The sequence below is a fragment of the Protopterus annectens genome, chromosome 11.part0 (assembly GCF_019279795.1).
Source record: "Protopterus annectens isolate FY-2018-M chromosome 11.part0, PAN1.0, whole genome shotgun sequence".
Lineage (NCBI taxonomy): Eukaryota > Metazoa > Chordata > Ceratodontiformes > Protopteridae > Protopterus > Protopterus annectens.
The window spans coordinates 800,404,913-800,423,508 of NC_056745.1; the positions used below are offsets into that span (position 1 = coordinate 800,404,913).

Genomic DNA, 18,596 nt, shown 5'->3' on the forward strand with positions numbered 1-18,596 from the left:
TGAGCTTTAATTTTAGATTTTTTTTTAAGGGACTTTATTAAAGGGATACATTCGTTCCTTTTGGCAACAACGGAAGAAGTATAATCACTGTCAAAATGAATGTTTTTGCCATTTATTTTGACAGGAGAGTTGAACATCTGGGGGAGATGAATTTCCAACTGAAACTGGTTTTGAGCTCTTTCAATTCCAAATGAAAGAGATTCAGGCAAATTTAGCCCTGTGAGTAACAATTTATTCAGAAACTGAATCATGTTGTTGCCCTCTTCTTTTTCTGGTATCCCGTAGATTCTTAGATTGTTTCTCCTTGATCTACTCTCTAAACTGTCTACTTTTGCTAGAAGTTTATTATTCTGCTTCAGCAAAAACTCATTCAGGTTTTCAGGGTCTATAATAGAAGACCGAATGTTTAGGAGATCGAACACCTAAACATCGATCTTCTAATATCAAAAGCAAAAATCAGCGAACGGAGGATTTAACACAGGGAAAGATTTCCCTTGGCCATTCACCAGAGTTTGCTATTTCCCTACTGTTGAGCAATATCGGAGTTGGTATATTTAGTTAGGGTGTGTGTGGGGGGCACAGCCCCCCACTTAATTTAGATGTAAAGTAATGTTTTTTTTTGTTGTGGCCGAGGGACGTGTTTCCCCTGGGACATTCGACATTGTGTGGTTCGATATTAGGAGATTGATGTTTAGGTGTTCGATCACCTAAACATTCGATCTTCTAATATAGACGCTAGTTTTCACACTCAGACACTCTACCATCAATATCAGAATCTGTTTCTTCAATAGAGGAAATCTGTTCAGCATGCTTCTTGATTATTTCATTGAGTAGATTTAGTTGTTTACTGCTATCCTGTTTTATCTTATCAGTTTTATCGTCCAGCTTGTCTATTTTGATTGCGAGTTCTTGAATATTTGTAATAATGGATTGAAGTTCCCTCTTCACTGCATTTTCCTGATGTGAGCTCTTCGAGTTACTCGTCTGTATCTCCTGTTGAAAACTTTTTGACAAGAAAAATAAAAAAAGAAAAGTTCTAACACTAAACTGAAGAAAAAAAAAACAATAGGGCAGATATTTATGTTTCTTCCAAGATGTATTTGAATAGTTATCTTCGAGAAAAAAAACATATTTCCTGTCAGAATAATGAAAAATAGGCAGAGCTAAAATTCTAAGCTGTAAGCTGTTTGACATGTGGGCCACATCCCAAGTGAGTAAATCTCATTGCACCTGTCTTATTGCAAACACTAAGTAGGATAGCAAGTGGTGCTAGTTTTTACTATATGCTTAAGTAATATTCCTTTGCATGGATTTCAGTGTTTAACCTGTACTGTAATCTATCAGTCTGCAGCTGGTATATTGTTTAACTATAGAACATTGACATAAATGATGCAATATCCTTCATATAAAAGGAGTGCCTTTGTTAGTAAGTACCTGTTTAGTAAAACTCTCTCTGGAGAATAGCAATATGAGTTCTCTGGCAACTACCATAGCATTAGCCATATACAATGGCTCAGCTTCAGTAAATTTTGTAGCATATTCCATTATTACTAGTATGTGCTGATACCCATTACAAGAGTTTACTATGGTCCCACAATGTCCATGGCAATATGCTCAAGTAGAATCTCTAGGCTAGGTATTAGAATCAATGGACTAACAAATCCGGGATGGTGTTCAGTTTTCTGACATTCTGAAGAGGAAACACCGGCACTTTCTTTCTTTCATTATGCCTGGCCCATAAAATCTAGCTAATACTTTTTCATTTCTTTTGTCCCTTCCAAGTGACCCTTAACAGGAGAGTAAGTTCAAATTTTGTTACTAGTACACTATACACTACATAATTTTGTCACTAACAGTAAGTGTAAAATGTCCTTTCTGTCTTTGCTTATGTTATAAGAGGTCACCCTTTAATTCATGATTATATTCTCTTTAATCCTATATAACATATCATCTTCCCATTTTATTCAACCTGATTTTTACTTCAGTGTTCAGTTTCTTTACTTGCTTTTCTTATAGTACTGGGTTTCTGTTGCTCCATAACTGAGCAGGTTTCTGTTGAAATACAGGGTCCCCTTTACCATATAACAAAGAGAATCTATCTCACTTTTGTATCTTATATTCTAACTTCCATCTTCGAGCTTTGATTCTGGATCTCTATATGAGTGTCATTTTCTAATACTGAATAAGCATATCAAGCTATTGCTTTACTTTTTTTAAGAGTATCCGCCTACCATAATAATGTCAATGGATTTTCCCCTCCTCTCACATTTTCCACATCCTATTAAAATTGAGAAAATATTTCCTAATATAACATCATAAGTCAAATCATAGGCTACCACTGCAGGATGCAGTTGTTTTCCTAGAATTTTAAATTGCAGGATGTGTGAAGGGCTATGCATTTCTCTCACTGCAAATGGATGTTTTATCTGCTTGTTTTGCTACAAACCTTATGCTTACATACCAAGATGTCTTAAGGGGAAGGACTGGAATAATGGTTAAAGTCTTTGCTACACAGACACAAGGTACAGGTTTGATTCTGACTTCTAGTCATTGGCTAGACTTGTAATAATCTGCAGACTTAAAGCTTAGTATTTTACTATGAACAAGGAACACTTAATCAGTTCTTCTGTTTACCTTGCCCTACCACATGTCCAGCCACCCTCAACATAAGTGTCCAGCTTCCCATATTGATGGCCTCATACACATCAATCAAATAAGTTCTGCCTGACCAAGCCCTCACTTTCAATACATTCCATAAAATTCAACATAATGCTAATGTGATCATCTAAAGATCACATTTGACAAAACCTATATACCCTTAAATAACTAATTCCATCAATACATTCTTAGTGTCATTAAAACACTGGCTTTTGGGTTATGCTGAATTTATACGTCTTTTAGTAAGGTTGTCAATACCTCCTGCATTCCAGATTGCCCATTTTTGCATTGCCTCCACATCCTCCCGTCTTTGTCCCATTTAGAGCTAGATCTTTAGAATCCTTTTGTAGAAACAAAAGAATTAACAATGTTTGTCCCATTAGCTGCTTGGTCACTATGCCCAGTGGATATCTGTCAACATTACAGAATGTGCTGTGCCTAGTCCTAAGTTCCAACTATTTACCAATAACTCCAAATTGTCGTTTTGTTATTCTCTCCCTTTCACTGAAGCTTTTCATCTTTCTTACTCCTATTCCTATCCTGACTCTTACCTTTACCTCTGTTTTCCTTCTCCTCACATACCCAAACCTTATTTTGTTTTAGTAACTATGCATTTTAAAATAAATATAGCTAGATATTTTCTAGTACTAACTGTATTCATAAACACTGGACTGTAAGTCCTTCACAAAAAGCAAATAATTGAATATACCAAAATCACTACTTAAATATGTGTTTTCTCCTTTCCATGGTCATTAGTACAGTAACCTCCCACCCCCCTTTTTTAATTATTCTTGCCAAAACCTTTTTTAATCCCTTACATACAATTTAAACAACCTCTTGCATGCAACACATAATGCAAAACATTTTTCAACAAATAAATATTAATTCAAACAAAATAATTCTCCTATTCTGCTCCCAGCACTTCTTTGCATGTAAGCATCATCGTACACATATTACAGGTCATAAAAGATGCCCCGATAATTATCCCATATGGCTTCATACTGGCAGATCATAATGGCTGTACCCCTTTAACGTCCACCACAAGAACCATTTTGGCCATCATTACCAAGCTCCCACTTCATTCCATTTTGCCTTCTCTTTGTTTTGTTTACCCTCTGCTGGATCAATATTATGTCATCATTCACATATCTGCAAAAAGTACTATTTACATATAATTGCAGTCTTTTTCTATTCTCCTCTATTTAAACAGTATTAAAATTACTTTTTCCTTTTTCAGCTGCTCTTGATTTAGTCAAATATACATTATAAAACAGAATATTTGTATCATTGTACCTATCAAAGCTTTAAAAGTTTAATTCACAAATGCATTACATTTTCAGCACACATCTTCTAGGACCTTTCAAAACTGAGACCTACCTGTATGCAAATAGCGATAAAGTAAACACAAGCACGGTATAATATATAAATTTAAAAACTGAATCCCCACTTTTGTCACTCAAATGAGTCAGTTTCCATTCTTCATCATATCAAGTGGTAGTAGAAATAAGAATTCACTCAGTCTTCCATATGCTTTGCATGTTCCTTCAATCCCTAATCATTCAGGTTTGCCACTCCACTTTTAAGGACCACATTTCATAACTTATTTCATGCACACTTTTGTTATATACAGAAACCTGTCCGTTGAAACTGTCATTTTCAGGAAGGAATGCCTCAGAGAAGAATCAAACACAAATGTAGGAATTAAGGCAACATATCAGGCATAACGCCACTGCATTCATACTCTTGCTTTACCCATCTTTATTTTCAGCTGCTAGAATGCCAGCCCTGTCTTCCTCCTTCTTGCTATGCACTGCTCCACCAACCCATTTCATAATAGGTCCAGCCTGTTTTGTCTTTCAGTTTTCTTTCGTTTGAAGTGCATATACATACCTTTTTATTCACTTCCTTTCGATGAGCCTTCAACATTTCCCCAGAACTCCCTTCACCTCTTATCATCCTTTACAGACAATCTAACTCCATCCTTATATATGACATCGTCTAGAACCCCCTTCTGCCAATCACTTTTGATCACTACCACTACTAATATCAGGTTAGGGCATCATACTGGCAGATCTTTTCCTTCCATTTCTCACCTTTCCCTCACCCAGGTACTTGGCTCCTATGACAAAGAGCATTCATAATTTTTACTGGTGGTCACCCAGGTGACTGCATGCATAACCTTTGACTCCATCATACCTGTTTCCCTCTTCCATGTATATCCTCATTGCCTCTTCTTCCATATGTACCCAGTATGTTGACTCTCTCTGAATTATTTTCTGCACCAACTTCATCATCATTCCTTGCTTTCTAAAAGTAGTTAGAGCTGGAATTAATAACATGTACTGAACCCCCTACTGACAATGCTTTTATTGTTTGAGTTTCCCACTGTAAACACTTTTGTAAGGCCACCTTTTTTAATAGCCACTTTCACCACTTAAAATTATCACATCTGAAAAGAAAATGTCTAGGTTTCTCATCCCTTCCATGAACCTTCCCTTCCTTTCCCCATTGTCAATTTGCTTATACATGCAGCCTTTAGGTTGCACTTCCTCCATTAAATCACTCATCCAAGCTTCTGTAAACATAATTACTTCCACTGTTTCATGCAAGTCAATGATGTGATCATTATATTTGCTGGTCCTTGCCTACTAGTCCTCCATCCATTTTGTGTAAGTTCTATCTTCCATTTTACATGCTGCAATTCTTCTGTAAGGAAACTTTTTTTTTTTTGCACATTCTCTTGTACATTTTCTCACTGATCACCAAACAATGCTTTTGTGGCAGTGCAACTTTGAACAGTTAAGTGGCTTATTTAATATCCAGAACTAGTTAAATAAGAAACAAATAAACTCACTGAAAACAAAAACGGAACACCACTGCAGCCAGAACGATGTAAAAGAATTTATTTCAAGACCAAAAGTTGAAAGGATTAAAACCAAATGCATTTAAAAGTAACTGGCACAATGTATGAAACTTAAAAGGGCAACAATAACAAGGAGAGCGGGTGAAAACAAATACATAGTATGCCCTGTAAAACTTATATAAAAGAATAAAAACATTCTAAATGAAATGTGAAGCTAAAGTTGTATATAGTAAATATCAATAAACAAGAGCAACTAAATGTACTACTGCATCGGGTCACCTAACAGGAGCAAGCAATATGAAAAAGCTACATATCAAAGGAAATCAATATGTTAAAGTTGCTATTACTTTAAACTATAGATGGAATAGAACATTCAATGGCAATATATGCAACATTATTCACTGTCCTTGGAGTTGACCAATGGGATAGGTTTAAGAGTAAAAGTATTATCTAAGGTAGCTCTTATATTTAAGAATAGCAGCAATATTACAGTTTAGGAAATGAAAAGTTGGAGTTGCCATTCGAGCTCACGAGTCTCAACAATGAGATTGTGGGCCACCTCTGATATCCATGCTGATATGGTCAATGCCCATAAACAGGAAGCTGTGGCGCTGTTGTTAAGAATATGTTTTGACAATGCGTTGTCGCTTATTGTTGATAATGTGTTGGTATATACGGTCACAGAAGCGTCTATCCGTTTTACCAACAATACTATGGCCTTCGTTTTACAATTAATTTTGTGATTGATGAAATATTTCCTCTCCCCAATGATGAAAGAGTTACCTACTGCAGGTATCTGCACCATTTGCAACACCCACAAGTAGATGTGCCCTTTATTGTGATCACATTATTTCTCTGTAAAATATCTTTAAGGTTATTACCCTCTGAAGATAGGAGATAAAATTCATGATAAAACCAGTTCTTCCTCATAATGGAACAAATATGCCTTGAGTTTGTGTTGAAGGCAGTAATAAAGTCAGGGTCCTTATTGGTGTCCACAACAATAGTATCCTGCCCACAAGATGGGTCCAAAGGCAATGGATCCAATGTGTCTAATGGTCTTCCACTTGGCGAGGGGGGAGATCTAGAGGAGAGAAGAGGTGTAAGAAAACCCTCCAAGCGTTTAGAGGAGACTTCCACAGTCAAATCAATGACCAAGTCTAATATCCAGAACTGATTATTTCACTCAAAATGAGAATACAATACCTAGGTTAACCCTTCATCTTATTCCTCGCCCAAAAGTGCCCCACATTAGGGCTAGGTTTCACCAAAATTTGAATAGTCAGAAAGCCTTTCTTTACCTGATGGTTATTCAGCTAACACTCTGCAAACTATTCTTCAGCTGTTCAACATGCTTACAACAAATTTTAAAAAGCTGAGATCTACTATTTGGCATTATCAGATTTTAAAAATGAAATTAAAATTGTAAATGGTTCCCAGGGGATTGCAAGTGCAAATGGAACTAAATATGGGACTTGATAATGAGAAAATCCTTAAAAAATGATGGGTGATGCATCTTCTGTAATGTCTTTACAGCATTAAGTTGAATTATAAGAGATAAATAATGGTAATTTACATAAGGTGATATCTAACAAAATTAAATTAATGTAAAAATGTTCTGATATCCTGTATAATATGCTTTTAAATCAATATGCATGAACAATTAAACAACGTGATGTGGAAATACAAACGGGACTGCAATGCTGTAGCATTCACTTGGTGGAAAAAGAAATGCACAGTGCATTTCACTGACAGTACTTATATTTTTACTAGACAGATTACTAAAACTAAGTGCATATAGCAATTTTGTACCTTTAAAAATCTATTTCGAAGATAACATATTCTACCACTGACTTTTTTCAGATGCTTCTAATGCAGACAATGACGGCTTAATCAATTGATTCTTCTCTGTCATTTAATTATTACAGTGTGGGTGCTGTTCCTTATGCATTTTGCAACCCTTTGCATATAAAAAAGCTGGGTAGAAACACAGGACAAAATAACAATTTGATGAGAATTTTCATGGAAATAATAAACAAACAGCTGGACTTAGAAATGATGCAAATTATTTAATTGTAAAGTTAAGGCCTTATTAATTGAGCACTGATGAATATGCTCTTCTTAATAAAGGCTTGAATTTTGTGCCATCATTTTAAGTTACTCATATATGTACTCTCCTAGTAATTAAAGCATATACATTACTGAGCTGAGCATAGACCTATATGTCAGCACATTACTAGTAATGATGTAATTAATTTAAGCAAACAGCATTTATTTTTAGTACCTTTATTATCCTTCGGTACATATTTTTGAGAATTTAGTGTTTAAGTTTATAATGATCAGAATGAATTTTTCAAGACTTTTGCCGTAATCTACCTAGGGGACAAAGACAGGCACTGAAGCATCTTCAGACTAATTATAATATTATTATTATTAGTTAAAACAATAAAGGTGTGTTGTTATGCACAAAACTGATGCGATTCTTAAAAGGGGGTCTCTCAAGGTATTATTTCTGACAAAAATCAAACTGTAACAAAGTTCCCATATCTGTCATAATCAAACATTTTACTTATTACTCAAGATTCATAAAAAAACAAGTTTCACATCCAGTCAGACCCTCATTTTCTGGACATGGACTTTTAACTGAGGACTTATTCATATATCTTCAAAAATGTTTGAGACCTTTGCTATCAAATATCTATGCACAAATTCATTATATTACACAATTGTGACAACTAATAGATATGTATTATATGTAAGACAACTCAATTTATTTGTGAATACTCAGTGTGCATAGCTTGTATGTATTATTTGATGATTTCTTAGATGGATGTCAAACTATTTCAATTGTTTATAATCAGAAGTAAACACATCATCATGTGTGACATATCTGTTTAGAACATTGATATATATATATATATATATATATATATACATATATATATATATATATATATATATATGTGTGTGTGTGTGTGTGTGTGTGTATACACATATGGGTCTGTTTTACAAGACTGAGTTAACAAACGATCGGAACTTCTAAAATTGAGACCAGCATGCAGAATATGCATAATAACAAAAGCTGATGAAAAACGAAATCCAAAGTATCGCATATAACAGGACTGCATAACTAGGCTATTCACGGTACAGTACATGATGAATAACATCTGCCAATGTTTCCTGAAGGGATGTGCTGTGTAGGTATGTTATCCTGCTATATGCAGTATTGGTTTCTCATCGGCTTTTGTTATTATGCATTTTTAGCATGCTGGTCTCAGTTTTGTAAGTTTCGATCATGTGTTAACTTGATCTTGTAAATTAGACCCATATAATATACATATATATATATATATATATATATATATATATGTATATATATATATATATATATATATGTATATAGGTTTACATTCAAAACTTGGGAATTGCATTGGTCAACCGGCATGAGGTGGAAAGGCAGTTTTCAAGTTGGCAGAATGTCAAACCAAAATGTATTGACTACATTACAGAGAATGGGTAGCATAGTTCAAGTATTTGAGTTTAACATTGTGCAGTGAGATCATGGTTCAGTGAGGAACAGGAAATTTGCCCATTTTCTCACTGTAGTGTGATCTGGGAGTTGGTATATTAAATATGCAGGGGATGTGAGGGCCACAACCTCCCTGCAAAATAGTACAAGTAATGTACTGTTACACTGTACAGTAAATGGTACGTTACTTCTACTATTTTGCAGGGGGGGTTGTGGCCCTGCAAAATAGTACAAGTAACGTACCATTGACTGTACAGTGTAATGGTACATTAATGTACATAGCAGGAGGTGACGTCAAATACACTGAACTAAGGATGTTGATATATTCATTTTCACCTTGGTTGCTGATTCGAAATTCCAATTGCAGAATTTTGGGTCAACATTCTGAACGGTTGACCGCAGAAGATTTGGAATTTCAATAGTAAACCTATATATATATATATATATATATATATATATATATATATATATATATAGTAATATTCTAAAGATATTTTAAAGATATACACAATATTTAGATATATAATACACACACACACACACACACACACACACACACACACACACACACACACACACACAGAAAAAATACATTTAAAAGTGAGTATAGTTTACAAATGTCAAAACGATGGGTCTATATTAGATCAGCGCACACTTAAACAAGCAAACGCTGATTGATCAACCTTATTTTAGCGAAAGTTAAAAACATCAAAGCAACAGAAGCTCAAATTTTTTCCTAGGGGAAAGAATTCAGTTGTCCTTTTCTGTTGCTTTGGTATTTTCAGTGCTGTGGTGGAAAGTTACGGGTCAGATTCAGGTAAGTGTGCAATTGTGTGGATGTGAGTGTTAGGGTGGGTTAGGTGAGTTAGGGTTAGGGCTCAGGTTAGATATGTGTGCGATTTTGTGGACATGAGGGTTAGGACGGATTTAGGTGAGTTAGGGTTAGGGAGCGGGTGAGGTGAGTGTGCGATAGTGATGGACCTTAGGGTTAGGGTTTGGGTTAAGGTAAGTGGATAGTTAGTGGTGTGTGCATAGTTTAGTGTAGGGTTAGGTGTCAGATTTTAGGTGTATGCGTGTGGATTTATGTTTGTTTGGTGTGCTTGTGTTGTGTGTATGTGTTTTGGATCAGCGATCTTTTTCCCCTAGGAAAAAAATCACTGATTTGACTGTTCGAGATTGTAAGCTTTCACTTACATAAGGTCGATCAATCAGCGTTCGCTTTTTTAAGTGTTCACTGATTTAATATAGACCCAAAATGATAGCATAGTATGTTTTAAGTGTGTAGCACAAGGGGGTGCTACACTCCTGCATGTGTCGTTCTTCAGATGAAACATTAAACCAATGTCCACCTACTTGAGTTTGTAGTAGTCTAGCTGAATGTAAAAAATCTCATGATACCTATAAAAAATAGCAGGGGCAAGTTCATCAATGCCCTTATCAAATGTCCCCTTGTAGTATGAACACCACCTTGCATCTTTATTGAAAGAGGTTGCTAGCCTAGAGAGACTAACCCGCTCAACAAAGGATATATTTATAAAAATAAACAAATACTTTTGATATCAGAAAAGCCTGTTTTCAGTCATTTTCTCAGTACTATGAAAAGACTGCTACAGCAATCTTTTTTCCAATGTGTAATACATATATGTCCTTAGTAAAATGTGAGAAGAGTGATACATAAAGGAAAACAGTTTTTGCAATGAAGAGTATGTACCCATATAACTAACCGCTGTGACCTTTAAGCGTTGAAAAAGCTCATTATTTTAATTATGTGCATACAAATACATAGACACAAAAATCAAAACTTAGTTCAAAAATGCATTAGAAGACTCACTCATTTAATAATGGCATAGACGTCCTTCTCTTGCTTTTCTGAATCATGTTGGCCTGATTTCTTAAGGAAATATGAATAGTCGAAGGTGCTAGGCGACACGGTTCCCCATCTACTTGCATGGGGATTGTTTTAAATGTTGTCAAAATGACTTCACGGCACTGATGCAATCTTTCCCCATGACCACCAACCTGAAGGGCAGCCTGAAAAGAAACGAAATATAAGAATCAATGTTAAAGGTTTGATATGCAAATAAAGTTTATGAATTAAAGCATTTATTTTTTACTATAAAAGTTTTTATTAATAACGATAATTCTTGATACATACTTGAAAGTTAATATTTAATATTCTTGACCAGATGCATTATTATGAATGGAATTCATTCAGAAATATGAGTATATACTAAATCAAGTCTCCAAGAAAATTAAAAAAGGAAATCTTTAAATGCAAGTCATTTCAGTAGATTATTGTACTAAATGAGAAACACAGTAATTTCTTTTCAGCCACATTCTAATGAACAATACTTGAGGAAACTTCACCTTAATGAATAACGTTGACCTAATTAAGCAATAATCCATGACTTTGCATGGGTATATCAGGATTTGCCCATGGTTGGTGTAATAATTCATGACTGTGCATGGTTGTATCAGGATTTACCCATGGTTGGCATGATTTGATCACTAGGGCAAAGCTTGAGTGATTAAACAAAGCCAACCATTGGTAAATCTTGATATACCAGTAAACGGGTGATTATTGCTATTATATAATGTGTTTATTTAAGAAAGAAAATGCTTATCTTTCTTAAATAATGTCTTTGTACAGGGCCCTGTAGTGTTCCTACATGTTTTCCTTGTTTACTGATATTCCGCAGAAGTACATCAGTGCAGTACGGGAAAAGCAATGGAGAAAAGAGAATCTCAGTTGCTGTTTGTTTTTGCTTCTTTTAGTTTGTTTTGTTTTTGATTTTTTTTTTTTGTACTGACGAGATTTCAAGATTCTATCAGGGATAATGCAAAAATACAAGGAAAATCACTTAACATTTCTAATTTTTTAGTTTTCCAGAATATACCTGATTTTTCTCATATTTTGTTCTGTCCTCTAAGCATATGTCAATAGCTCAATGGTACTTCAGTGGCCAGACTTTTTTTTCTATTGATATATGCTTGATTTACAACACACAGACTGGTCAGACTGTCCAGTTAACGTGCTTGTTTTTGAATATCAATGAGCCATTATTGTATAATGTAAATTATCCCTCTCTTTAAGTCCTGTCACTGCGATGGTATTGCTATTTATTTCTTAATACTTCCATACAGGTTAATGTAGTAAAGAGATCATTTATAGTCTAGCACTGTTTATTTTGTAAATCTCTGCATTCCTTTGATACAGTAAGATTCTTACTAACACAAAATTAAATTCATAGCATATCTTCTACTGTCTTCTACTATCTGTGCACAATATTTTCTTAGGCAAATCACCATACTGTAATTCTAATTGTGCTAAAATATAGTTGTCTATTTGCCACTATGTATGTAACATCTTTGCTTCTATCTCTTACCAAAATGTACAACCTTACTATTGATGTTTCTTACTCAGGAAACTGCAGCATCTTACAAGGACAGATATATTTACAACTGAATAGCTTAACATAAGGTTGGTAGTTTTATATTATACAATTTATTTTGTGACAAGTTGTAACATATGAATTATATTAGTAATGTTTGCATCTTTTGCAAAAAGCTAAGGCTGAAAAGGAACCATTTTGCATGCATTGTCTAATGATGTTAGTAAACAAACAGGCATAAATAGACATGTATATGTATAAAAAATAAAAGATTTCTCTTAGTAACAAAATATGCACTATTGTTAATCTTGAGATAGGAATTTTGATGTATAATATTCTCGGTTTTAGTTTATTTTTCATTGAAGGATATAGTTAAGCAAAACAAAGTTGATTCTTTGTTTCTAAGTGATATAAAAAATGAAGCATCATTTCACAGTTCAGAAAGAAATGTATTACACTTGCTTTCCTAATGTCAGCAGATTCCCTGTTGCTTCATTTTGTTAAGCTGATTATAATTGCAATCCTCATCATTTTTACATTTTTACTTCATACACCTGTGTATTTCTAAGATCAAACTGCCATCACAACCTGTTTTCCCACTTTTTACACATGGGGTTGGGGTGTCACTTCAACAATCATCTAGATCTAAGTTTCACATGACCAAGAAAAATATTTACTGCCATAATATTAGTTTACGTATTATTATTATTATAGAAATGGGTTCATGCTCATTATATGACATTAGCAGTACTTTCTTATAACACATTTACCAAACTTCATTAAGCATCATTTTTCCTACATCGATTTATAATGTATGTTTTAGGAGTTATTATTTTAAAAATACAAACATCAGTGATGATGACAGGTTTTGTGTTCACATGAAATTAGTTATGGATGGAAGATTATGAAACCAGATGTATTTAGAAGGCATCTTATGACCTATTAATGTAGGGAACATTTGACAGTGTCATGTCAATTGCTAGTACATCTCTCTTTTGCCTCATAACCCAGGCATTCTGCAAAGAAATGTATTTCTCATTAAAAAGGAAACAATTTAGTTATTACAGCATGCATGAACAAAAAAGATGATGAGCTTTCAGCAGAGGCATCTTAGAAAGTTTACCCCTATCTGGCTGGTGACAGCTATCAAACTGATACATGATTAAGCAGATAGAACTATTCTTTGTTATCAGTAAAAATATTTAGCAGCAACGCTGGGGAAATAAAACATTGTACAATGATTGGGAATTTTGTGGAGTGTGCTTTTTGATATAATGCCATGAATTTGCCCTCTCCAAAAACACCTACACTAGCATTGTACCAGCATTGGGGAAAGTAAGAAATCTTCATCAGCTGAAATGTTTACTAAGCATGTTTTTGTCATAATGGCATAAATTTACAGACAGGAGCATGCTATTCTATTGAAAAACACATTCAGTGAAATTCTCAATTACTGTAGAGATCTCACATCCTCCATTGTTGGTGTGACTTGTTATTGACTACTTATAGGAAAGGGATATGGGGAAGTGGCACACGCATGAGAGGGAAGTTGTGGGGTGCAGCTCCCATTAAAAACACTTGCATCATGGTCTCCGCAACATACTTTTATATGTGTACTTTTCATTAAAATGGCAAAAACTTTTTGCAAACCGAAATATATAAACTGCAATTCATTATGGCATACCCCAAAGCAACTTTGCTTTACTAGCTGACTTCAGTGTTGTCTGTTCTCTAATGATTATTTACTAATAAAAACAAAGTGCTAAACAGAATAAAGTAAGTATAATATAAGTCACTTAAATGTCTTAATCAACAAATTACCATAAGCCACACTGTTTAGATATTATGTAACCGGAGATGTAGATCCCCGAATGACTTTAACTCCTGGCACAATTGCCAGGATACAGGATAGCAGAAATCTCCCCCATAGCCTCATAGACTCTCTCACAATCCTCACTATACTGTATAGTGAATATCAATGAACTTTAAAAACCCTCTATATTATTATTTAAGAGAGCTGAGAAAGAAGCCTTATTTCTCAACGAATAGAGTTAGGGTTCTTGACCATATTGTTTCTTTAGTGGCCACAGTGCAGGATCATATTACTACAACAGTAGTTAAATGTATACCTTCAGCTGCCAATGGAAAAGCAGACAGTCAGAAGGCAGGTAAAGCAGAGGGGAGAGGGACCATACACAGAACAGAAGTCAAAAACCACTTCATGCAATCTAACGAGTCCCATTCCTAATGTATAAGATGTCTTACTTACCACTAACGGAACCCTTCCTACTCCTCTTTAAATCAGATACAAATCTGAATGATGGGTTTTGTGATAAGCTTTGTTTCTCATCAAAAATACCTCTACAAAAGGGCTATTCTTTTTATCAAGTATATCCCGACGTTGTGTCACAATTTCTTAGTTTTTTTCAATTGATCCTCTTGTTATTACATATAATTTTTCCAAAGCTGATATACCTTTGTAAACATTGTACTAGCTTTGAGGTATTTATTTAATTCCCTTCCACTAGGAAATACTTAGTTTGTTTGTTCCCTTATCTGCTACAGTAGATCCTATACATTGTACACGGCCTTCTCTAAATTCATGCCATTGTGCCTATAGCCTTGAAAATATGAGCTCTCTAAAACAGCAAGCCACTCTGTCTGGTACTCTCAAGATATCTCTACAACGTGGTAGAAAATCCTTGCTTAAATCTTTGAACCCCTTAGTCAGTGCACAAACTGCATGCTAACTCAAAGAACATTCATACTTAGTCACCCATAATGCATTTGATAATGTTAATATCACAAGCATTCATGAAACATACTTCAGTAAAGAAAGGCACCTGAAGGTAAATTTGCTGTATGAAGAACAGCTATGTAGAAATAATGCCTCCCTTCATAGACTGCATGAAAGTCAAACAGATCTAAAAGCTCTAATTCAGGAACCCCCAGGATTGGCGTACACCCCCAGTCCCCGCGATGCTGGTTGGGTTAGAGTGCACGAGGAAAAATTTAACTGAAGAAGGTTGTGTGTCGCTGTAATTCTGTGTGTGTGTCAGGTGTGTGAACTGTGGGGATCCATGAAACAGGAAAGGTAAGAACAACACCTTGTTAACACTGCATTTTACTGGCTTTTATTGGCATCCTGTGTGTGCTTATTTAAATAATTATTAAAAATTAGCTTTTTTAAAATGAGCCTTTTTTTAAATAATAATTATTTTTTACTGTAGTAAATTATAGTATTTGTCATTTTGACAGAGGTTTTTACTAACTGTTTTGTAGTGGAAAGAGAAAGACAATTTAATTTTACTTGTTCTATTAAAATCGGTTGCCTTGGGATTTGGTTTCTAGCTCATCTGTTTGTTTCTAATATGCTATTTAAAAATGTTGGGACCTCATAAACACAGTTGAAAAAGCAGCCAATTAATGTTGTTGCATTCACATGCAGTATATATTGGCTGCTGTAGCAACTCAGCACACAGGTCTGCACCTACAGTCATGTAATTTAAATTAAAATAAATAAATAAAAATAATAAATCTTATATTTTGTGTATATGTTATATATCTTGCATGCGTAGTATTTATTTAAACATATATTATGCATATTCATGTCATCAGCTCAGCTCCTCAACTCTTATCTCTTCAGTCAACGGTCAAATGTCATGTGTATGTGGTGTTTTTTTCTTTTTTTTTACTTGTTGTACAGTTGTTTTCAACTTGCATTATGATTTATGAAGGAGTTGGGTCATTACATCATTAGAATTTATATAAACTTTACCAGTTCTGTTTTTAACTAACTCATAGCAGCTGATATGTTTGTAGATCAAGTGAATTAAGTTCTTGGAGATCAATTGGTCCTTTCAGACTGAGACTTAGATGATAGTTTTAGGTTAGATGATTTAGAAAGATATGTAATAATATATTTATTTATTAATAATTTTTTTTTTTTTTGAAGAGAAGTGAGAAAGAGAATGTAGTGGAATGTTGTATGACTTTTGTTATATATATCTGATATATAAAGTTAGCAGCAGCCTCTAAGATTGTCATACTGGAACTTGAAAATTTGAAAAAATTAATATAATCACTGCCACTGGTCATTTTTTTTTCTTTGGAATGTGTTTCAATACTGATTCAGTGAAATATTTCAGAGGAGAGCAGAGTTTTTGCCAAAGTCTCTTTTTCATTGCAACACTTTGTTTAGCTTTAGCAAAGTATAAAATACAATTTTTAAATTAAATCAAATATCTGTAAATCATTAAAAAGTGTACTTACACTGACAGTTTTGAACAGTGTTTATGGCAAATGGGGAGGGTATTTGAATAAAGTTGAAGAAAACTTTTTTTTTTGTCATCTTCTGTCACAACTGTAAGGGGTGAGGATATATTTAATGTTATTGATTGTTATTTCAAAGAAAAAGGAGATTAATTGGTCTAACTGTTGTGGATTATGCCCACTGTTGCATCACAAAGTTTAGTTTAGCATGCAAGACCTGGTAATTGAATTAAAGTTGTTTTGAAGCTGTGAAAGTGAGTGAATTTATTAAATAAAAAGTCCACACAAACACAGAAAATTTAAAGCTCCTCTGTGTGAAGAGATGATGAGTCCTCATTCTACTCTATTTACAAGTGCTGAACTAGCAGAGAGCTTTCTCTTCTTATGTCTAAAACAAAAACAAAAATAACATAATAAGAATGCAGTTTTAGATTACACCTAATTCTTTCATCAAAGTTGAACCAAAAAACTATGTGCCAAAACTCAAACACAGCTCAAATTAAATATGTGCAAGATAAAGTTGCTTAATAATTGTTTGTAGTTTGAAATTTTATTAAGTTTGAAATGTTTTATAATATTGATACTTTTATATAACTTTATTATATATATCACTGATATATAGACTGTTTGTTGTTTGTTATTTTTTATTATTTTTTATTTTTAAATCTTATTTGTTACATTTTTAACACATACATTGGACATAACATAAAAGCAACTATTACAAAAACAATATGGGGGTACAATTTCAGGGAAATGGATTGCCAAGATCTAATTCATCCACTGATGTCAGCTCATTTCATATATTTATACTGAGTAGAAATGCAGTCCAGTGACAAGGGAGTAACCATTAAAAAACTCAAAAAAATCAGTAGAGTTTTTCTAGACTCATGGAATTTATTATCTTGAACATTCAAGCTGTGAAGGAATACCACATAGATATACACATGGATACACACATAATCCACCGTCTTAACTGTTGTAAAAGCACATAGTTCCAGGCAGTGTAATCATCACGTTATTATAGGGAAGGGCTTTTCTTTTCTTTTGAGGGATGAGCATGGCTGTAACTCTTATAATCTGATGGCTGCCATAGGGTTACTACAGTGAAGTTTTGTGTGTGTGTGTGTGTGTGTGTGTGTGTGTGTGTGTGTGTGTGTTTGTACTCTTGAGCTACCTGAGGGGTGCATGTAATAATCGGATTGCTAGAATGTAGCAATTGGGTTATTACAGGGAAGTGTTTTTTTTTTTTTTTTTGTCTCTTCAGTTGAAAATTTACCCTGGGGTGGGGTGCAATCTTGTGGTATTAGCACAGGATGCTGATTGAGCCAGCTATGCCTCTCCCAGAATACTTTGAATTCTCTAGAAACTAATATGTTCGTTTAGTACACTGATTTATATGTGAAGCCCTTTTTTTTCTGTAAGAGGGTTTGTAGATTTAATTGCCTCATTAAAGGAATAGCTATCTGCAACACAGATTATGTGAACGATGTCAAACACTGAGTGACTATCTGTGAATTCTGAATAGAGAAAAGTTTAAAACAGCGGTTTCTCAAGGCTATCTGTCATGGTAAGAATTTGTTATCCAATGATCCTGCATTCTTTCTGACAAATAGCAATGGGGTAATCATTTTTCTTGTTTTCCCATCAAAATAACCAAATTCTCCCCACCCCCACACCCCCACCCTTTGACAGCCACCATCAGAGATATTTCTACATTAAACATCAGTGTAGCTCACCAAAAAAGAGTGGCATAATGGGCAAGGTGCATTTCGAATCAAGAAGTACAAGATTTGTTCCTCACCAAGGGAAATTGGCTAGGCTTAAAAATGGTGCAAAAGAGCAGCTGACAATGTTTACCTATCATTAGTTTCAGTGATCCATC

General features: G+C 34.3%; 1 protein-coding gene across 3 annotated transcripts in view; it reads right to left on the reverse strand.

Annotated features, from left to right (window-relative positions):
- DGKI (diacylglycerol kinase iota) overlaps window positions 1–18,596 on the reverse strand; it is a 5,490,864-nt gene that overhangs the window by 3,350,412 nt on the left and 2,121,856 nt on the right. For all 3 annotated transcript variants that reach the window (XM_044088223.1, XM_044088222.1, XM_044088221.1), the window contains one exon: window positions 10,882–11,081. In XM_044088223.1, the coding sequence (XP_043944158.1) occupies window positions 10,882–11,081 (200 nt within the window). The remainder of the gene's footprint in view (window positions 1–10,881; window positions 11,082–18,596) is intronic.